Below are 23,161 nucleotides of genomic sequence, written 5' to 3' on the forward strand. Positions count from 1 at the left end.
TCACAAAGCTGTTTCTATCAGCCAATGGAAACTCCTCAAAGGCAGAGTCACCAGCCGCTTCCATCAGCCAATAGAAACGGCTTCATGGCAAGGGGAGTGCGCATGGGAGAGCGGCTGCAAACTTTTCTTAGCAGAAGGGAAACAAGCTGAGTTTCTCTCTCTCTCTCTCTCACACACACACACACACAAACACCACCCCTACTAGCCCTCGTCCCTGCACCAGGTCAGCCAAACCCTTCTGGCAAGGGAAGATCTCAGCAACTGTGGGGTTCCCACTGCCGCTGTTCCCTCCCCAGGCCAGACCCTAACAAAGTCCCAGGGCAGCCGACCTCCCTTTACCTGCTGCCGCCGCTGGTTTGGGGAGCGGGGAGGGCTGCCAGGGAGGGAAGAGGAGGCAGCAGAGCTCGGCTACCCTTAGAAGGGAGTTCGGGCGGGCTCCTGAAAGGAGATGCGGGAGCGGTCCTCGTAGGAATGCGGCGGGGAAGTGGGGTGAGTGTGAAAGGGTCACCGCCATGGCATGGGAGGGCGGGAGGGAGCTGGAGTGAAGAAGGGCAGGAGAGAAGCTAAACCATCCTTTCTATTGCTCTGGTGAGAGCCGAATATTTGCAGGGGTTGGTTGGAAAGGCCTAATTTTAGTATGAACCTTGAGTCATGGTGGGGGGGAGCTGAACAGCGAAGGCAGTCTGCACATGATCCGAGGCAATCCTGCCACAGCTCACGGGTGGCGTTGCTAATAGTTGGGGGAAGTCTGATGACTTCAGCGACGCCTCTCTCTCTCTCTCTCTGAGCGCCTGAAAGAGCACCCGTCATTAACCAATTAACCAATGCCAGCCTCGGAATCCCTTATTTTGGCATAATTCGGGATGAGAGAGGAGCCGTAAAACCAGGGACTTGGCGATGAGGTGTAGGTTCTTTTTTTTTTAAATTGAGTTCAATCACGAGACATTTCTTGATTTCATTGGACGTTGGAGGCGTTCAGAAGAACTTTTGAAAAACTTGTGGGTCTAACTTTGAGAAGCAATGAGTTTGGTCCTCTCAAATGGTGGAGGTTCAGGATGGTCTTTGGAGACCTCCCCTCTCTTTTAGCTGAGGGAGACCTGGGCGATTTTAGGCTAAAAGCTGCCCTGGAGAGATTGATCAGAGAATGGCCAAGAAAGCAAAACAAGAATACATTTGGGCTAAGGCGTTTTCTCTCTGTCGCAATCTCACAATTTCCATCCAGACACAGATACACGTGTGCCTTCTCTCCTGCCCCACTGGTAGATTCAAAGACAACTAATACGAGCTCCCTCACGAGGCCATTTCTATCGGCCGATGGAAGCTTCCCAAAGGCAAAGTTGGCAGCCACTTCTTCCAGCCGATAGAAGCAGCTGGTCACTCTGCCTTTGGGGAGCTTCTCTCGGCTGATGTTCTATCGGTAGTAGATCAGGGTATTCTAGCCTAGGCTACCTGCATGGCACTCCTAAAGGCAAGTTTTCTCCCCCCCTTCCCTTCCCATTTCTCTTCACCTCATGTAGTTCTAACGAATGATGTGAGAAATGGTGGGGAAATGCATGGTTTAAATAGGCCTAAATTTTGGGGGTGGGGCTTAATTTCACCTCATGCCTAGAAATCATGCTGGGCCTTCCTATTGGTGGAGGCCGTATTGTTGGAGAAACACGGTAGCAACCTTTTTTTTTACATTTATGCAAATGGATATGTAATATTTGTGATTTGAATAAATAATAAATTCAGAGTGAATTAACATTTAGGAGTAGTTACATTTGATTACATTTATACTGTCATACAGTTACATGTTGCCCTTTGAGGGCAATCATTACACTAACATGGCCCTCGGTGAAAATGAGTTTGACACCCCTGTATTATACCTAGATGGTAGTTATATTTTTTGGCTTATATGCTTATGCATTTGTATATGCAATAGGAGGATCCCATGCGATATGCTATATGACGACAGGTATGGCAGTAGCAAACTCCAAGAATATAAACAAGTAAATGGAGTCATATTATGATATGATGAATGATAATCTTTCTAATGGTGGTGGATTTTTTAGGATCCACAGGAGAGACATATGTATACACAAATATACACAAAAATAAGGTAGAATTTAAACCTGGAGTAACACTAAGAGGATATGTTATGGATTGACTTATTGATTATCAATTTTACCTGGTTGGAAGGCTTATTCATTTGTATTATTGTTATTATAATCAACTTCATTTCTTGTATCTGTATTCAATGTACACCTGTATGTAATTATGTTAACTATTGTTGTAACATAACCAAACCAAACCAAGGAAAAAGGAGATGGTTAAACCACCAGGTAGTGGTAATTCACAGGTCTAAACTGGTGAAATAGGTTACTGGTCATCAGGTTATGCTGACCAGTGTCATGTTAATGATGGGGATTACTGGAAATGGAAATGGGTAAACAGGACAAGGAAACAGATGTTACGCTATAATAACAGGGGTGTTGCGTAGCTGGATATGTAGTTGGATAGATTGTGAACCCAGGAAAGGGGCAGAGACTATATATTTGAACCTGTATATAAACCCCAGCCTTCCTGGGAATCAGGTCTTCTGCCAAGGGCAGAATTCCCTTTTGCAAAAGCTTCATAATAAAGCTCTTATATATTGTTCACATCTCTAGTATTCAATTGTCTGAATACTTGAATGGCTGATTTTCATCACAGAGAGAGAAAGAGGAGAGAAAGAGAAGAGAGAGAGAGAGAGGAGAGAGACAGAGACAGAGAAAAAGGTGAAGAACACACCCGAGATCAGGTGTGGCAAGAGGTGATTGGGAGGGGAGGGATGAGGCGGGACCAGAAGTGGTAAATAATTTAACAACCGGTTCTCTGTCCTAATGACTGGCTGGGTAGGTGTGGCTGGGGGGGGCATGTGACTGGGTGGGACTGAGTGACATTAAGTTGGCCACACCCACCCAGTTACACCAGTTGTTAAATTATTGGCTCCCGGTGTTTTCTTTTCTGTGGGAAACAAGTGCAAATGGCTCTTTGAGGGTTTAAGGTTGCAGACTCCTGGATTAGATAAATGGCATATGGTAGAGAGGGAGTGGTATTGTATTGATCTTGTTTCATCTCTCAGTGTTCAATATGGTTAAATATGGTTTGTATTCAAAGTTATGTAACTTTAGGCAACGGATTCATTTAAGATTTCTGTTTTTATATCACACAATTCTTACAGAATTCTCTTTAAAAAAATTATTAAAATGGAAAAGAATGTGTGCACAGGAATTTATTTATTTTATTTTTATTTATTTATTTAGATTTGTCAACCGCTTACAAGATAATAGGTATATAAATGCATAGTTATGAATACATGAAATGGGTACATATAAGAAAAATAAAAGAAACAATAGGACAGGGATGGTAGGCATGTTGGTGCGCTTATGCACACTCCCTACAGACCTCTTAGGAAAGGGGTGAGGTCAATAGTAGACAGCCTAAGATTAAAGTTTTTGGGGTTGGGGAAGAAACCACAGAGTCAGGTAGCATATTCCAGACATTGACCACTCTGTTGCTGAAATCGTATTTCCTGCAATCAAGTTTGTTGCAATTAACCTTGAGTTTGTATCTATTATTTGCTCTTGTGTTGTTATGGTTGAAGCTGAAGTATTAAGTGACAGATAGGACATTGCAGTGTATGAATTTATATACTACACTTAGATCGGACCGAAGGCGACATAGTTCTAGGTTTTCTAGGTCTAGAATTTCGAGTCTGGTGGCATCAGGTATTCTACAATGAGAACTCTTCTTGTGAAATATTTCTGGACTTTCTCAACTGTGTTAATATCAGATACGTAATGTGGTTTCCAGACTGATGACCTGTATTCGAGTATTGGTCTAGCAAATGTTTTCTATGCTCTAGTTATTAGTGCAATATTACCAGAGAAAAAACTACGTAAGATTAGGTTAACAACTCTTTATGCCTTTTTGGCTATGTCGTTACAGTGGGCTCTAGCACTTAGGTCATTAGAGATGAGTACTCCAAAGTCCTTGACAGAGTTTGGATCATCAACAAGATCTTGACTATTCAGCCTGTATTTTATTTTCTGATATTTTTTTTGCCAATATGTAGGACAGAGGATTTATTTGTTGAGATTTGAAGTTGCCATTTGTTTGACCATTCTGATACATAGTCAAGATCTTTTTGAAGGGTAGCAGTATTGTCTGTGGTATTGAACAGCTTTACATCATCAGCGAAGAGAACGCAGTTGCTCTTAATATGATCACAGAGGTCATTTATGTAGAGTATGAAGAGAGTTGGTCCTAGAACACTCCCTTGCAGGACATCACTATGGACAGGTACAGAATTTGATAGGACACTCCCAATTTTGACCATTTGTTGTCTGTTTGACAGGAATGCTTCTATCTAGTTATGCAGGTGTCCAGAGATAACATAACATTTTAGTTTTAGGAGTAGTTTGTCATGTACCACTGAATCAAAGGCTTTACAGAAGTCTATGTAGATTGCATCTATTGTTTTGCCCTGATCGAGTTGTGTAGTCCATATGTTTTTGCAGTGTAAGGGTTGCAGATTACAGGATAGTTTTTTTCTGAAACCAAATTGTTTATTAGAGAGTAGGTTGTTTTTCTCTAAGTGGAGGATAATGGATTGGTTAATAATTGATTCCATGACTTTACAGGTGATGCAGCATAAGGAGATTGGTCTCTAATTTTCAACTAGGCTGGGGTCTTCCTTTTTGAAGATGGGGATGACTGTGGTTTGTGACCATAGGTTAGGCAAGGAGCTGGTCCTGAAAGATTTTTCAAAGATTATGCTTAAGAGGTTCGGCTATGGCAGTGGTTAGCTTTTTTAAGAAGTAGGCACATATCCCACCCAGGCCAATAGATAGAGATGGTTTTAGATTGCGTAGTGCTTTTTCGTCATTGTCTTCTGTAAAATCGATATGTATTAGATCATTGTAGTTTTCTGTGGTTTGGCTAAGAAATACTGGGCATGATCCATTGCTGTTTACGAATACTGAGCCAAAGAATGTGTTAAAGATGTTGGCTTTAATGGTGTCATCATTGCAGTCTTTACCATTAGGTCCTATCAGGGGTGGAATGGACCTTGAGTCTTCTAGTTTGTTGTTTACAAAATTGTAAAAAGTGTGGGTGGAATTGGTGCGTGGAAGATTTGTTTAATGTGATAATTGGTGCATTCAGTCTTTATCTGGTGGCATAAATTTTTGTATCGGCTTTTGAAGTTGGCAACATGACCAGATTTGTTTTTCCGCCAGAGTGATCTCATTTTGGATTGGAGTTTCCTTATTGTTATGGGTAGTCTGTTTTTTGTTTTGTTTTGGGAGTTGTTATTGGTACATATAGTTTGATGGCTCTTTTGACTTCCCAGTAAGAATATGTTGTAATGGTGTTCAACAGTATTGCATCCAGTGAATAAAGATTGCCAATCAAGGGATGACAAATCGTTGTCTATAAGATCATAGTTGCCTTTTTTGAAGTTATAATTGGGGATTACATCATTGTGATGATTATTGTGTGGGTGTATGTTGAGGCAAAAGTCAATCATATTGTGGTCACTGTTGGAAAAGGGTTCTTTAGTTTGTATTCTGTAAATTAAATTCAAACTATTGCAGAAGATGAGATCGAGGCAGTTGTTAAGTCTAGTATTGTTGGTTACTAGTTGTTCCAGTCCCAGATTTGTAACAACATTGTAGAAGGTTGCATATATGGGTTCAGTTGTACATTCATTTAGGGTCCAGTTAATATGAGGTAGATTGAAGTCACCAAGAAAGTTAAAAGCGTGTGGGCAGGATGTTGCCCATGTTAGTAGTGAATTTAGCTTGTTTACATGTTTACATTACTTGTTTCATGATCCGATCGGAAAACATGATAGTCTCTTACTGTGGTAATGGAGTCAGGGAGAGATGCGTTGAGCCATGTTTCACAGACAAATATGATGTCTAATTTAGCCATATTTAGTAAGAGGAGAAATTCAGGTATTTTATTCACAAGGCTTCTTGCATTGAGTAGCTTGCATTTAAGGCCAGCTGTAGTTGGAATTGAGGTAGTTAGGGGCATGCATGCCTAGTCTTGGGTGATAGTGGAGTGGTTGAGGTAGGGTTGTGGTTGAAGGTTAAAGCTGAGTTGCAGGTTGTGTGACTTACTTTTGATACAGTCAGCATGGTAGTCAATGTACAGGTCCTTCTCTCCATTGTCTAGATGTTTTTTTAGTTCTGTGTGGAGTACAGGGGAGCAGCATGTTGCTATATGGTTAGGTCAGAGCGAGAACGGAGGTTCTTATGGTTGGTGTTGCTTTTGGCAAGTTAATTTATAGTATAAATGAATTTACGTTTGCTTGATTCATTTTGCAAACAACGCTGCAGAAGCGTGGGGCCACAGAGCCGTCTGTATTTTAGTTCTTGGCCAATGCGGGAAATGTCAAGTATTTCATCAGGGGAGATGGTTGATGCTTGATAATCACTGATGATGTTTCGGACAGTTGTGACATCATCGTCATTGATGTCCTCTAGACCAAATAAGATGGCATTTTGACATTTCCATTTGAGCTCAAAAGCTTCTCTGATGAGGATTGGGATATCATTATTTGTTTGATTTATGGTTTGTTGTGGATTGTGTTGTAGATTGGGTTGTGGTTGTTGGGTAGAGATGTGGTTTGTAACTATTGGATGTTCAGGTTTTTGCATTGTGTCTTTTTTTTCAAGGTTGGATAATCTTTCTTTTAAAGCGTCCTGGGATGCTACTACAGTGTCAAGGGATGTTATTCATGTTTCTATGGTATCAACTCTTTCAAACAGATCCAGTTTGAGTCTGCATGGTTTGCAAAAATATGGAAACTCATTGGATGATTCTAGGTATTGAATCATTTACTCAGGTAATCCCAAGCAGTCACGATGAGTGTATTTGTTACATAGAGAACATTTGATGGAATTTTCATTTTCCTTTAGAGTTTTATAGCATTTAAGGCATGTGCAGGAGTCTTGTGGTTCATTCGTGGGGATTACTTTCTCTTTAGGTTGTGGTTTGGCATTAGATTTTTTTCTTGGCATGATAGGTTTGTTAAGATGGTACGTTGATTAAATTACTTAATGAAACAACTTTGGGTAATCAGTATAGCCAATATCACACCAATCAACCAATTGCAATAATCTCTCTAGTCAAATAATTTTGCTAAGAAACAATCAGCCTAATCAATTAGTTACATTAATCGCTAATCAATTAATTACACTAATCATTAATCACACTGTTCAATTAAATTCACTAAATCACTAATTTTACTAATCAATTAAATTACATGATCTTTTAAACTAATCAGTAATCACACCATTTGCACTAAACACTCTCTAATCACACTAATCAATTAAAACAATAAATCAATTAAACCATTAATAAATTATTTTACAGAAATTGATTATCTAATCATTGATATAGGTAATGAGGAAGAAAAGTTGTAAGTTTTGAGGTAATGAATTAATCAATGTTTGATTAAAGTAATAAGGTATTATTAAGAGTCTGTAAGGAAAGGGTTAATTTTTTTATTAGCAGCTGTTATTTACTGGGTGGGAGGAATTTATTGCTCCGATGGCTGCTGCTATTACACTGTAAACAATAGGCTGTAACAGAATGTTCAAAAGCACATTGGATTATTGAAAGAGAGTGAAACTCACTGAATTAAAACACATTAACTACAATCAATATGTCTCTGAATAAGATTGTTTTCCAGTAGTTTCCCAAAGTTCTTCAAGTTGAGTAGTAGTAAAAATACAGTCCAGAAATTTGGGTTAACCAATCCAATCTGTCCTTTACTTTTAAAGTTACTTCTAGCTGCAATATCTTTTTTTTCTTTACTAAATCTGACAGTCACTCCCGATTGTTAATCGCAGCTAATTTCCTCCTTTGAGTCTCACTTTCCAAGGAAAATTCCACTGCAGAAATTGGAGTGATTCTTACCAAGACTAAGCACGCTGTTACAAGATCCTTCCTTTCTTTTTCACTTCCATCTCAGCTGCCTTCCCAGCTTCGATTCAGCCAAGCTGGTGGTTCTCTTTTTAGTTTGGATGGAGGGGTTTTCTTCAGGTCAGTTGAGGAGACTATACTCTCCTCGCGACCACCGAAGCATCCCTCTGCCTTTACCACCCATCCAGGGTGATAAATTCCTGCAAGTGAACTTAATTTATCACTTTAAATCAGTTTATTTAGATGGGGACAGCCTTACAATATACTGGTGTGGGAAGTCTATAGCTGATTATTTGGTCACAAATCATTTAGATCGGGGTGTTAAACTCAAGGCCTGTGGGCTGAACCCAGCCCAGATTGGATCTGGCCTGCGCGGCCATCCTGGTCTACCCAGTGTGAAGAGGAAAGATCAGGCCAGCATAGCTTTGGCCCAGTCTACTTGATCAGGCTAATGTAGCTTTGGCCTGGTCCACCTGGTGCGGAGAGGAAAGATCAGGCCACATAGCTTTGGCCCAGTCTATCCAGTGCAGAAAGGAAAGATTAGGCCAACATAGTTTTGACCCAGTCTACTCGGTGCAAAAATGAAAGATCAGGCCAGCATAGCTTCGGCCCGGTCTACCCAATACGAAGAGGAAACATGCCAGCAGTTTGGGGAGTAATGTCAGCTGGCCATGCCCAGCCAGTTGACCACACACACCCAGTCAGAAACACCCGCCCGGACCTCTGAGGTGATGTGGCCCTCAATGAAATTGAGTTTGACACCCCTGATTTAGATCTTTTTTAGTCTGAGATCCAAGTGTGGTTGATGTTGTGCAATTATTCTGCTTCTATTTACAGACACTGTTTGAAAGAAAAAATAATAGGTGATTATATTTCTGACATCTGAAAACTTTGTGCTAGATTGTTGCAAAGCATATTTTCTCTGATGTGATTTTACCAATGTATAAGTTCACTGGGAAAGGGATGTTCATTAGAAATTTGAAGCTATTTGTCATTAACATGTTGAAGTGATCATTCAGGTCTACTTCATAATACTGTATCTGCATCAGAAAATGCTGAGCAAGGTCAGAACAGTGCTATGATGGAATAGATATGGCTTAATATATTAAAAATGAATCATAAGGTGGAGATTTTGTAGGTCAGTGGATTCAAGGGAATGGGAATTTGGGTAATAGCTTGATCTGAAATGGCATATTCTCCCTCAGAAATGTAATATGGATGCATTACTTGAGTCAAAAGCATTATCAAATGTTTATAATAGAAGTGCATACTATTTACTCCAACTGCTTACTAATTGTATTCTGGCCTGGACAAGGAAACCTAACAATAGTGGTTAACAAAATGGTAACCTGTGATTAGACAATTACTATGCATTCTTTGTGAAGTTACTACATGCCTGCTACATGCCTTTAACTGGTACAAAATGCAATGATTGGACTGCTGAGTGAGGAACTTCAAGGTGCATGTTTTTGACCTCTTAAGAGTGCAAATTTGAAAAGGGGTTATCTGAAGAAAGACGTCATCTCTAAGACTTGGTCAAATGATACAATCATTGGGAAAAATCCTACTGCACATATTAAGAACCATCCCAAACCTCAAACTATCTAAATTATTTACCCAAATAGCCAAAGGTGTTGCCATTAACATTAGAAGGTAGCTTACAATATTAACAGAAATAGCTCAAGTGCAAAAGCTGTGAATACCTGAGCATCTCCTCTAAAGCTCAATTTTTAAAGATTCTTTGTAAGATAAATTTAATTTAGGATTTTGATCTTACTTTTACATTTTAAGTTTCACAATACAATATAATTTGCAAGTTTCCACATCCTGTAGTGAAGCAGTTGAACACATGAAAGCTATGTTCCTTAAAGAAACCCATGCTCTCTTTTTCTGTTTTTTCTATTTTTCACTAAGACTGTAATTTGTAGTATCACAGCAAGCTTGCCTCCAAAAGTGGCAAGAGTTTTTAGGAGAGAGTGTGACTAATTTATATGTCTATATTTTCTTAATAATAATAATACTGGTGCATATATAAAACATTTAAATATCAAGTTGTACACATTTCAATTGATAAAAGTAATATATTTCTGATTACAAATCCTTGCCATCAAAGTCAGAGTTGGCATTCTGAATAATCAATCCATTCAAAGGCAATCCATAAAAGGGTTGACATGGAGAAAATAAACTTACATGATTGTAAAATAAATGATATTCAATTTTTTATGACAAACTTACTGGGATATTGTTCCCTGATGTGGAAAGACACTAAGGAATTGGAAAGGAGAAAATTACTTCATAACTAATCAGCATCAAAACTGGGTTGGCACAGACCGCAAGTCTTCAGATTACAATTAGAACAAAAAGAACACACCTACTGATACTTTCCAATGTACTTTAGATAATGTAAATTCCACGAATGATAGGGAGTATCTATACTCCTCTTGCAAGCCCACAAGAACTATATGATCTGAACAACTGTTCACATTTCCAAAGGAAGGTGCCCGTTGAGATAACATCTCTTCATAAAACACTGTACTGCATCTTACCTGCATTAGATCAATGCCAGTGGCATAAAAGACTTGGTCAGATTTCTAATCACCTTCACAAGTCCACCAAAGAAAGCAGTGAATTTTGGACTACTATCAAGTATAGTGTTCTTCTTAATTAAAGGGATATAATAGTATCTCAAAACTTTTTATTTTCTTCTCAAACGATACCTCTAAATACTATACCTCTATAATATTAACTCAATAGCATTAAAAGTGTCCCACCAGAACCTGAATCTGCAGAGGAAAATGAGCTGGAAATGGAGCCAACTGAGATCAAGGGGGAGACTTTGTTGGCTTCAGAGGAAAATGGGGTGGAGCATGCCAAGGCAGACCAGGGTCTTTCAGGATTGGGATGGTTTGTAGGCAGGGAGGAATGGGGGCAGGATGACCAAGAGAGGCTAAGCAGTGAACATGAGAGACACAACTCAGGTGATGAGCAAGGACCACCCACTCCTAATCCTTGAGCACAGAGAGTGGAGAGAATTAGGAACAGCGCAGGCTGACCTGACCACTCAGGAGGAGAGCGCTCTGCCCCTCTCCATGAGACACACCTGAAACTTAAGGAGACACTATGGGGAGATATATTTGTTGGGAACAAATGCTGAATTCATCAAGGGTTGTGTTCCATTGCTGATGTTGGATGGTTCCTGGACATTTTGCTTTATTTCTTGCTTCCTGGATTAATTGCCTTGTTCCTTTGCTTCCTCGACTAATTGACTTCTTCCCTTGTCCTGCTGGATTTCTTGTTTTGCAGCCAGAGGCTGCTGGAGGTGTGTGTGTGTGTGTGTGTGTGTGTGTGAGAGAGAGAGAGAGAGAGACAGAGAGAGAGAGAGAGAGAGAGAGAGAGAAAGAGAGAGAGAGAGAGAGAGAGAGACGGAGGGAGGGAGAGAAAAAGAGAGAGAGGGAGGGAGGGACGGAGGAGAGAGAGATCATTTTACTCTGGAACTTGCCCAGAAACATGGGAGCATTTGGGAAACATTTGTAGCAATAAAGGGGCAGTTTGAACTATCAGCTGACTGTGATGCCTCTGTGCCATGTCCTGGGTCATCAGAACAAGTGTTGCTTTGAGTTCAAATAACCTGACAAATTTATAGTTGACTGGATAGTTAAGGCAATTGAAACTATACCTTAAAATCATTGTTGAATCGTCCGTAATTGACTCGACCCATGTTTTCTATCAACAAATCCAGATTGGCACCTGCATTTCCAGTTATGTTCAATTTCAAGAATTTCCTTCTTTCAAGAATCCCCTGAGGAATCTAAATGAACAATAAAATTTAAGGTTAAACCAAAAACAAGACACAATACAAAAGTTGTCATTATCCACTTGTGTCATTTTCAGAAGTATCTGCATTTTGATGGGAGGTTTTAGTATGTGCATATCCCCAACTGTGTTAATTCATAATAGCAATAGCACCTAGACTTATATACCACTTCACAATGCTTTACAGCCCACTCTAAGCAGTTTACAGAGTCAGCATATAATATGACTTGAATCAAAATTGTAAGAGTCATTTTTATAATTCAAAATCTTTCAGGTGTTTTTTAAAATAAAATGAGTACTTTTTTTAAAATAAAATGAGTACTTTCCCCACCCTCTGTGGTCAGAAAGTTTAAATAACTGACAAAAAAACGAATAAGCATGGGTAGCTGTATAAAAAATATTAAAACAACCCCCTGTCTGCTTGTTTTGTTCTTTTTAAAAGACAAACATCCATCCTCGTTTCTCTTGATTGATGTCATAAATCACTCTTGTTATATAGCAAGACCTCTTTATTGGATTTAGTTCATTCTACCATTTCTTGATTTAAAAAAGGATGGAAATCTTTAGGTTGTTAGGCTTACATTTAACATTTTTTTGAAATAAAAGAACCACAGATGGAACATTGATGCAAAATGCATAGAGCTATACATGAAAAGAGAGTTTGGGAGGTTCCTAGCTCTTAAACATCTCTTAACTCTACTGTAATATTTGACTATACTTTTTAGATTCTGCTTCAAATTGATGAGAAATGGTACCACCAATTTTCAGCAATAGTAATTAGAGGAGCCAGGAATTAAAAGAAGAAATTTGAAGTTGGCGGAGAATTCCAAACATAATGATCTCAAGCCAGGATTGAAAAATCCTGGTTGTGAACTTGCCAAGTTCACATCCTCTTATCTTTCTCCTTCCATTGATAGTTTTTTTATCTCAGAGAAATCATAGTGTTTACTATGATTTACAATCTGCTTTGATAATAATAGTTATAATCACCATTCAAATCAATTTGCAAACCTATTGCTAGCCAAAGTTACATAACCATATTTGAAATCTAATACTGTCTAAATAAATCTATCACTTCCGTGCTCCTCTCATTGCCAACACAATGTTAAAGGACAAGAGAGAATCTTCTTCATATATCTTTAGTTAAAACACTGACATGAGAGCACACATGGCTTTGGCTCAGCATCATCTCAGAAAATATGTATTTCAATGCATTCTTTCTGATTTTTAGTAAACCATCAGAACAGATCATTCAGAACATAATTGACTATGATATTTATAAGTAAACAATTTAAGCTTACTATCACTTATTTTATGAGTGCAGTATATTGTCATGACTATGTGATATCAGGCATTATTTTTCATAGTTGCCCTAAATCTGCAGAAAAGGAATACCTTGATAAGCTAAAATTAGTATTTTGCAGTTATATAGGATCCATAGCCATGAAAAGTAACCAGAAATTATTTTGACAATAGAACCCCAAGACTCATTCATCTGAATTTATGCTAAATCACAGTATTGGCATATTTCTAACAAACTATTTTTAATACATTTTTACAAGGAATCTTGGGATTTGCCTAATAGAGCAAAATGAAGTTACGAACAGTATTCACATTGTTACCAAGCCATTATAAAATTAAAATATGTATAAATAAGTATAACAATATAAGCAAATTTATCCATCAGTAACCATATCAGGAAATAATTAGCCTTCACCAAGCATCACAGAATTGATCTTACTTAGAAGGCAGTAGTTATTTGGCATTCTTATTGTATAATTATTATTACATTGTATACAGGAGGCAGGATAATCCCTCAGAAAATAATAGATAGATGATAGATAGATAGATAGATAGATAGATAGATAGATAGATAGATGTAATCATAGCTGTAATCACAAGAAAGGAGTTGTGATATGGTGCTTTACCCCATCCACAGAAATGTAGGCCCGATCACGAATGCCATCAAATGAAGAAAGAATTTCCTTACTATAGTTTCTTGGTAACTTTGTTCTGTATAATGCGTATCCAAAATACTTGAACAACAAAATAAAGACAAACAAATACTGAAAATTATTTTAAGCAAGCATTGCATTTTTATAATGTAGCTACATTTATATCAATTTATATAGATATCTCTCAACTGCAATTGGAAAACAAAAATGGGGCTCAAAGTAAACTTGTTTTTTTACATTTTTTTTAACAACAAATTATAATATGCAGATTTAAAGGTTTAAAACTAACATCAAATATTTGGTATTTAAGAGTCACCATTATCTTCAGATATTTAGCAAGGAATGGTGGGGGAAAATGGGACTTTGGATGCTCTGTATCAACATTGGCAATTCTCTTGTAAATATACAAACAAATATGTTACTGTAGTTGGACAAGAACTGTTGAGGAGAGTTTGGAAAATCATTATGCAATATAAAAACATTTATAATTAAGTTTGTTTGAGATTAAGAGTGTGGAAAGACATAGATGTATGGTTCTTATCAGCATATCCTCTGAATTGAACTAGTGAACATGGAAATAATTAGGTCTATCATCTGGAAAATATTTGTTAATTTTGATAGAGGATGTCATACATATAAGAAAGATAACATAAAAGAAGGTCAAATTAACCATTCTTAAGTTTGGTATTGTGGTAAAAAATAGGGTCAACAATCAGCATGTTTAAATAAAAGTAGAATTAAATCTGTTACCACTCAGTAAGCATAGTGCTAGGGAACATTGTTGAAGGAGACATAGAATGAAATGGTTACTAATGGTCTACTGGCTATTCCAAAGGTGCTTTTTCAAGAGGCAACTGAACTTTCTGATTTTTCTGGATGACTGAGAATGTCCATAGAAATTGACTAGCTAGTGTTTTCAATAGTCCTCAGACTCTGATATAATTCCTATAAATAAGCATGTCCCTAAACCAACTTGTTACTTATTCTTTACAGATAAACATATCTATAGTAAGTATTTACTGCTTGCTTTTCTAGATTTTTCAGAGTTTAACCTTTGATCAGAAGCTCCGAAACAAGATTTTCTTTGTGCTACATGTTAAGATAAAGATCCTTCCTTATGTGAAACATAGGAATGTATATTGGGTAAATTTGCTGTCTACTTGTTTAATTTTCATACAATTTCTGTACTGCCTTTTTTGTAAACTCCAGAATTTTTCCTCTATCTAGAAGTTATCACTTCTTATCTCACTAATAAAAACTAGATTTAAATTAATGTTTTAAAAGGAGATTATTGTATTTAATGGTAACTACAAATTAATCTTGCCAATCCCGATTTTATGGTATGGGAGAAACACCTAAAATGTTTTATTTTGCAATAGAAATAGCATCATAAAAACAGTGAGGTAATTAAAAATTTAGAATATTTAATGAAGCAGAAGAGTTGTAGACACAGTAGTTAGAATGCAATACTGCAGGATACTTCTGCTGGTTGCCTGCAATCTGGTTGCCTGAAGTTCTAATCTCACCAGGCTCAAAGTTAACTCAGCCTTTCATCCTTCCAAGGTCAGTAAAATGGGGACCCAGATTGTTGGGAGCAATATGCTGATTCTGTAAACTGCCTAGAGAGGGCTGTAAAGCACTGTAAAGCAGTATATAAGTCTAAGTGCTATTGCTATTTTAGAAGGCTTTCACAAAGAATATTAAAATAATAGTAACTAAGACCCATGGGGAAGGATTATGAAATTTTTTCTATCCAGAACAATGGAAAACATTATTAGAACTCCTGCTCATCTTCTACAAGTTGAACTGGACTTTATCTTTTATTAAAATCTGGTTTGGCAAACTTTTAGAAATAATGGGTAATATTTGGATTTGCTATTGGGTAATATTTGGATTTGCTATTCCAACAAAACAGGTGGAGATCTTCTTTAAATGAACGTTGGACAAGTATTCTCTTTCTATGCCAACTATTACCTTAGAATCCAAGAAGTGGTGAGACTTATTTATAATTTGGACACTAGGAGGAATAAAAACTACATGGTGATAACTAAATTCTGATACTTATAGAAGTTGAAATTAGACCAAAAATAAGCTAAACATTTAATCAATATAACTTTCTACAATATTTGGCAACTATTTACAGCTTTTAATTGTTTAATTAGTAAACAATGTTTTCAGTAGTAATTGAAGATGTATGCATTTTTGTCAGTATATTCATGAACTGGAATAGAGCTTGGAAACAAGGTCAGCCAATGAATAGGCATAGCAACTAAATCAGCCAATGAGGATAGTTTGGAAACTGAAACTAGAAGTAGCCTAGGCTGGAAACTGAAACTAAAAGTAGCTCTATGTTGAGCTTTGCAGCTATGTTGAGCTCTGAGTCTGCCTATTGTGATGAAACTGCTTCTCTCTTCTTGCTTGCCTGCTGATCTATTGAAGATGAAACTAACTTGCTTGCTGAAGACTGGAGCTCTGCTCTGAACTTCCAACATGTTTCTGTTTGAGTTTGCTCCATGTTGGAGAAATCTACAACTGGTTTGTAAAATCTACTTATGTTTATAAAGATGTTAAATCAGCCATCTGTGTTTATTTTTCTGGCACTGAATTATCACTGCTAAACTCAATGATTTTGGCAAAATCCTTAGAGATTCTGACATTGTAGTCATTCTCAGATGGAAGATCTTCAGCATTATTTTTATATGCCTGTAAAATTTATCACTCTATTAAAGGAATATTGAAAAAAAGATAGTCAAACTATCTTTTACTAATTTTAGTGAAAGTGTATTACAGATAAGCACAAATAAATGCTTAAATCATGTATGAGTACAGCCAATGTTGAATAAAAGTGTACTTTAAAATTTTGTAATGCCACTGGGCATATATAATTATTTATTATGTGTAAAATTGTACACATTATTATCTATTTCAAGTTTTTGTGTATTTGTGTTTATATACTGTGAATGTTTTAATACAAAATTTTATATAATAAATAGGGGGCAGCAATAGAAACAGGGAATAAGCTTCACATCTCTGTTCAGACAAATCTCCCATTTTTTTATTCTATAAAAGTTGTTCAATACTTTAATACAAATCTCTAATTCTTTTTCTATCATTATCTTCCAGCTTCTGACACTACTCCAGAGAAAGTCTGTTTCAAATTTTTTCTACAAAATATTATTTCTGTAATTATATTTATTTCTCCATCTTCATAACCCATTTACTGAGTTCAAATCAAAATCCCTGACTAATCTAGAGTCCTTTTATTCAACCACCATTTCTATTTATAGCTCTCACATTTATTTTATATCACCTACACTAGTCACCACTCCCTTTCTGATACATTTCACTTCTTAAGAATTCAGTATCAAAACAGAAACTCAAGTTCTCCATTAATAGTGCAGAATATGCAAATGGTACAAATTTCCTATGTTTATCCACTTTTTCTAAAAGGTACAACAGAGAATAGAATAGCCTAACTCCCCCAGTAATTGAAAAGATAAATTAAAAATGAGTAAATAATTTTACATGGCATACATAATTTAATAAACTGCCCAAATTGTGGGTCAAAAAGTCTGTGTAGGGATCAACTTTTACCTGCTTTAATTGAACAAACGTCAAAGGATACATGCTTTTAATTGGTCCAGATGGGGAAAAATCATTCAGAAGTTCAGTCACTGTTCCAACCTATAATGGAGCAAAAATGGAGCAATAATTTGCATTGAAATAAATGCAGAACAACAACACGATCATTCTAAACAATGCTTACAAAAATATTTATCAGAATTTGCTCTAAAGAAATCTATTTAAGATATACAATAGTATATGTATAGGAACCATTTAGTCCTTCTGCCTGTAGAAGCTGATATTCTTAACTGAATTCTCATCTTGAAGGGTGTAGTAATTCAAAATGCATGTCAGTTCCATGTAGAGATAATGTGAAAACTCAGTGAAAAAAAATTATTATTCCTCCAGAGCTTATATTTTATAATTAATTTTATTGACATAATGTAAATGAACCACCTTATCCTGAAGATATGATTCTTTCCAGAAACCAAATTTCCTGATGTGTTAATTCTAATTAAACTTTTGTCAGGGTTCTTGCACATTTTTCAACTACACACTGTAAAGGAAGAGCTCCATTTTTTTTTCAGCTTCATGACAAAGTTCAAATTTTCCACCTTCAATCTCCAAACCACACCACTACAAAGCACACAATTTTTTTTGGCCTTTTATTTAAAAATAGATCTTCCTAATCACTAAATCAAAATTTCCCAACTCATCAAATTGCAAATGGCTATGTAATATACATTTATTTACCTTCATCATTTTAACTTCTCCATATGCAAACTTAGGAGTTGTTGGAGGTATAGGCCCCTTTGGCAAATCCTTGTACTGAAATAGGAATGAAAAAACATACATACATACATACATACATTCTTCAGCATTTGAAAAATCAATTTTCTCATTCTTGTGTAAATAAGTTTATATGATCTCGGGTTGCTGTGGTATCATTACTAAGTCTGGAATCCTTGAGATTTGTTGGGATTAAATCCACCAGCACCATCACTTCCTAGCCAAAATTGTTAGGACTTATGGCAATTGTAATCTCACCACATCTTCACTACATTGGTAACAATTATATACAACGAGGAGGCTTCCATGAATTCCATTTTTTTTCATTTCTGCTGCGACAATTTTAAATCTAGAATCTAGACTAATTTAAAAATTTGAAGAACAACTTTGGAAATGTTTCTTACACATATCTCACAAAAATGGCTATTCCTCAGAAAAAAATGTGAGACATTCTTCTTGCTTCTGTAGATAATCCTTTGCTCTCTTTTTATTTACTATAACCAAATACTTATTTTCTGCTGCAATTGAGATACTTTATATCCAGACTGCAAAGGGTTACATTAACACTCCCACATTTAGGATGGAAAAATCCAAAAAACCACCAGATAGCAGAAAACATTTAGATTTTTTTCTGTACCCATTTGCTGCAATCTATTGAGCCTCCAGATTTTTCTGAAAACATTCACCTGAATTTTGTCATCAAATCTGAGAAATCTTGCTTGACTGAATCAGACTACTATGGAGCCCAGATTCATCTCGCAACAGTAGGTACTTTAGGGTCTTGACTAAATTAGAAGTCAAAACAAATCCAGGGTAAGATACAGAAGTGATGTTTCAAAAAGAAGCTCACCATACCAATGACTTCTCTGACAGCAAAATACTTCTCTGTAAGATCCCCTGCTTCACTCAATGGGGCATCATAATCATAACTAGTAGGTTGTGGCATGTATGGTATATTGGCTCCTGTGAAAAGAAGCAGATTGTAATTAGGATATTTGATTGCCTCCACTGAATTATGGGTTTAGGAGACTTTATAATGTCCTCAGTGTTGACTTGCAAGCAATTGCTATATTTGAGATACTAGCTTGGTATAACAGCATGAACATCAGTGGTGGGATTCAAAATTTTTTGCTACCGGTTCTGTGCGTGTGACTTGGTGGGCATGGCAGGGGAAGGATGCTGTAAAATCTCCAGTCAGAGGTAGTGTTTGCCGTTTCTCCAAACTACTCAAAATGTCCATTACCGGTTCTCCAGAACTGGTCAGAACCTGCTGAATACCACCTCTGATAAACATGTTTAGAGTACAATTAAACTTTAGTTGGATTTGTAAAATACTGACCCAAAAGCATCCAAAGTGATGATCCTTATCATTCATATAATGGCTTAAATCACAAATATGACTAGTAACCTTATTTGCACTTATTTCTTTACTAACAGGTATTGTACTAAAAACCTTGATTGACCAAAGCCATAATTGATAGTAACATCATTATCTTTCTCATGTACAGAAGGAGTGGTATCAGAATTATAAGAACTAGATTGCAAGAGTGTTTGGGCAGATTTTGGCAAAATTATGGTTGAAAGAAATGACTATGAGCAAATTTTGAGAAGATGGTGGAGTTTACACCAGATTGTAGAAACATGCAGATTATATTTTTACTCTTCAATAGGTAAATTTCTCATATTTATACATTTGTTGACTAAGACAAAGTGCATGATAAAAATTACCAGTTTTGAAATATGGACAGTCTGTGTGAAAAATGGAGTTAAAGATTGATAAATACAATAAAAGTCAGATATAGTGGATATAAAACAGGGATAGGAATTCTGTAAATGAATTGCTTATACATGGGTCAAAATAATGCAGAAAGTGGCAATAATGTGTGATTATTAATTGAATTATTTTCAGCAATTGTTAGAGAAAACTGTATGATGCAGAACTATGAATCAGAAAATGTACCAAAGAAAACCATACTTTGATCATTCTTGACTCTATCTTCTTGGTCAAGGAAAAAACATTTAAAATAGCAGAAAACAGAGCAAGTGGGGGGAAAGAGTATGGGTGGGGGAGTACAATGGTTCCAAATAAAACTGCCTCATTCTATTTAACCCTCTGGTTTCATATCAACAAGAGATTCAGTCCCTGTTATAATTTTAGCCTAAGTGCCTGGCAGTTAGATAATACAGATAGTCCTTGGATTAAGACCACTTGTTTAGCAACTATTCAAAATTATAATGCTGTTGAATTAGTAAGCCTATAATAGGTCTTTGGAATTCTGACCATCTCTGTAGTTATGTGACTGAGCAAGCCACAGTCATGGGATCACAATTTCCAATGTTCCTTGCTAGCCTCCATAAGCATTTGCAGTGGGAAAGCCAGCAGACAGTCAGAATTCACTCTCCCTTCCTGCCAATTTTTGTTCACTGTGCTGTGTAGCACCTGTCCAAAGCATCTTCATCCATGCTTCACAGAGTCTGCCCATAGCACACTTATGCAGTCCTGGGGTTATGATGGCCGCTAGGATTGCCATTGCTAAGTGATTGAGTTACATAACATAGCACTTTATTACTATGTTGCTTAGTGATAGAAATTCTGGATTCAATTGCTCTCATAATCTGAGGATACTTGTGCTATATTCCGGAAATTGAAACCTCAACAAAAAGAACTCCCTTTTATGACTTTTCTATTTTCTTCCATCCAAATTTCTTCTACTCATCTGTTTAAGAGGACGTATATGTGTTCTTGTTTTTAGGATTAGAAAAAGAAAATCTTTTAATTATAGAATAAGCAGTTACAAGCATACTTCTTACCATTCCAGTACCCAAAATTAGTGCCTCCTATGAACATATATCTGAAAAAAGAAGCAGAAAAGCAATTGAGAATGCTGCCCAAGAAACTTACTTTTTTTCTTTTAAACAGATATCAATGAACTTACAGGTTAACGTTAGCTCCATGTGCCAAGATTTCACTAAGAGTTTTAGCTATGGCTGGTGACGGTATAACATTATGGGGGTGGCCCCAATGATCTAACCAACCAGTATACAATTCAGAATTGACCTGAAAAAGGAAAAGATTTTTTAAAGTATATTAGAAATTAAAAAAAAAAACAATGCTTAACAATCTACAACAAAAAAGCTGCTCAAGAGATCTATTTGCTACACATGAATGAGGATGAATCCATGCCAAGTCAAATGCAGCTCAGAAATTTTAACATCACCTCATCCTTTATTTAATACTAGCACATGGTCATTCAAGGCTGCAGGAGGATATGGGTGATATGTTTATAACTAATACTAGGAAACCTCATCTAGCAGCATTTATTTAATCCACATTTTAAAAGCCCATTGTCAAAACTATGGCAATAGAACAGTCCATAACGTTCCATTATAACACTGAAGAAATAAAGGAATTTCAAAATTTCAATTATTTAAAATCTCATAAAGCTTTAAATGCTGTAGTAGGGAGGCTTCCACAATCAAGAGTTATGCCACATACCATGTCTCTACAATACCATAAGACTTATAAAGGTTTTTGCAAGATGATAAGATTCAATTTTAGCTCTAAAGGAAATGTGAAGACTTCTTATAGTTTTTACAACTTTTTCTATGGAGCTGGATGATGATTCCTTACACTTATTGTTGCACCATCTCCACGGTCACATGATCAAAATTCAGATGCTTGGCAACTGACTCTTATTTATGACAGTTGCAGGGTCCAAGTCATGTAATCACTTTTGGCTACCTTGTGGCAAGCAAATTAATAGGAAAGTCAGATTTGCTTAACAATTGTGTTACTAATTTAACAAATGCAACAATTCGATTAAGAACTGTGGCAAGAAAAGTTGTAAAATGAGGCAAACTTATTTAACAACTGCCTCGTTTAGCAAAGGAAATTTGGGGCTCAATTGTGATTGTAAGTCAAGGATTTCCTTTACTTTAAGGACCATATAAATATAACTTTGTAAGTCAAGGAAGCAAAAACTGAGGCTAAATAGAAATGTCAAAAACACAAAACAGTATGCAAAATACTAAATGTTCTAATAAAACAAGTTTGAGAAAAATTAAATGAATAAGAAAAGAAGAGAGAGGGAGAAATAGTTAAATAGCAGTCTTTCCATAGACAATGAAATCAGAAGACGAAAATGAAAAATATGCATCCAATACTCCATCATAATTTTTTAAATAGGACAATATGCCCTGATGGTGGGATACTTATTGAAATAATGTGAAAATTAAACAGCTTTTAATAAAATACATGATGTTACTTAACTTAGAAGACAAAAGGATTGGAAGGAACCTGACATTACAGAAGAATTCTGTATTCTTCTGAATTCTTCCATCATAGAAGAAAGTATTTATCACAGAGTGAGAAATAAAGCCTACATTGCTTTTAAAAAGAAAGATGTATCCTGTTCTTAAAATGAAACTTTATTACATTTTTAAAAAATAAGAATGGGGATTTGCAATGGAAATGAAAAGGGAGATATTTCCAATATTCTTATCACCCTAGAGAAAACTGAAAGTTGAGTTTACGCCCATGTCTGCTTATACTTTTCCATCAGAATTGTCCCAGGATTCTCTTCACTCCTTTTATTTTTCAGTACTCTTTAGAGAATCAAAGTGCCATCTGGAATCAGCAGCAGACTCTACTCAGGACAATCCTGTCTGACATCCTGGCCATCTCTCTTTTCCAGAGTTCAACAAACTATTCAATAGAATTGCCTTCCTCCTAGATTGTTAGGAAATTCCCCCAAACCCATATGAAACTTTGTGAAAATAATAGGTGCCTGAGCTAGCCATCTAAATTTAACCTTCCTGTAAAGAGTGGTGTCTATAGTTAGTTTTATAGTCATGAGAAAATACACAAGAAGTATGGCACAGATCAGGGAGGGTGTGCAATGGTGCACGAGCTAGCCAAGCACCGAGATCATGAAATTTGGAAAATTGAGGACCAGTTGTAATCAAAATTCATTCAACACTGTCATAACTGAGGAAAGTCACTGATTAAATGGTCATAGGCCAAGGTCTACTTATAGCGGTTCCTTGAAATTACCAATATTTCCCAGTATATAGTAGCC

General features: G+C 36.4%; 1 protein-coding gene across 7 annotated transcripts in view; it reads right to left on the reverse strand.

Annotated features, from left to right (window-relative positions):
* GLB1 (galactosidase beta 1) overlaps positions 1 to 23,161 on the reverse strand; it is a 169,978-nt gene that overhangs the window by 30,019 nt on the left and 116,798 nt on the right. For 3 of the 7 annotated variants that reach the window (XM_087918486.1, XM_026718712.2, XM_087918487.1), the window contains exons 8-14: positions 21,020 to 21,141; positions 20,895 to 20,935; positions 18,934 to 19,046; positions 18,048 to 18,122; positions 17,325 to 17,414; positions 13,704 to 13,811; positions 11,639 to 11,770 (exon numbers count right to left, since the gene is read on the reverse strand). In XM_087918486.1, the coding sequence (XP_087774612.1) occupies positions 11,639 to 11,770; positions 13,704 to 13,811; positions 17,325 to 17,414; positions 18,048 to 18,122; positions 18,934 to 19,046; positions 20,895 to 20,935; positions 21,020 to 21,141 (681 nt within the window). Of the gene's footprint in view, positions 1 to 11,086; positions 11,276 to 11,638; positions 11,771 to 13,703; positions 13,812 to 17,324; positions 17,415 to 18,047; positions 18,123 to 18,933; positions 19,047 to 20,894; positions 20,936 to 21,019; positions 21,142 to 23,161 lie in introns of those variants that run through there. The other 4 variants (XM_087918488.1, XM_087918485.1, XM_087918489.1 and 1 more) reach the window with 2 other exon arrangements.

The sequence above is a fragment of the Pseudonaja textilis genome, chromosome Z (genome assembly GCF_049901715.1).
Source record: "Pseudonaja textilis isolate UNSWEBS1 chromosome Z, rPseTex1.2, whole genome shotgun sequence".
Classification (NCBI taxonomy): domain Eukaryota; kingdom Metazoa; phylum Chordata; class Lepidosauria; order Squamata; family Elapidae; genus Pseudonaja; species Pseudonaja textilis.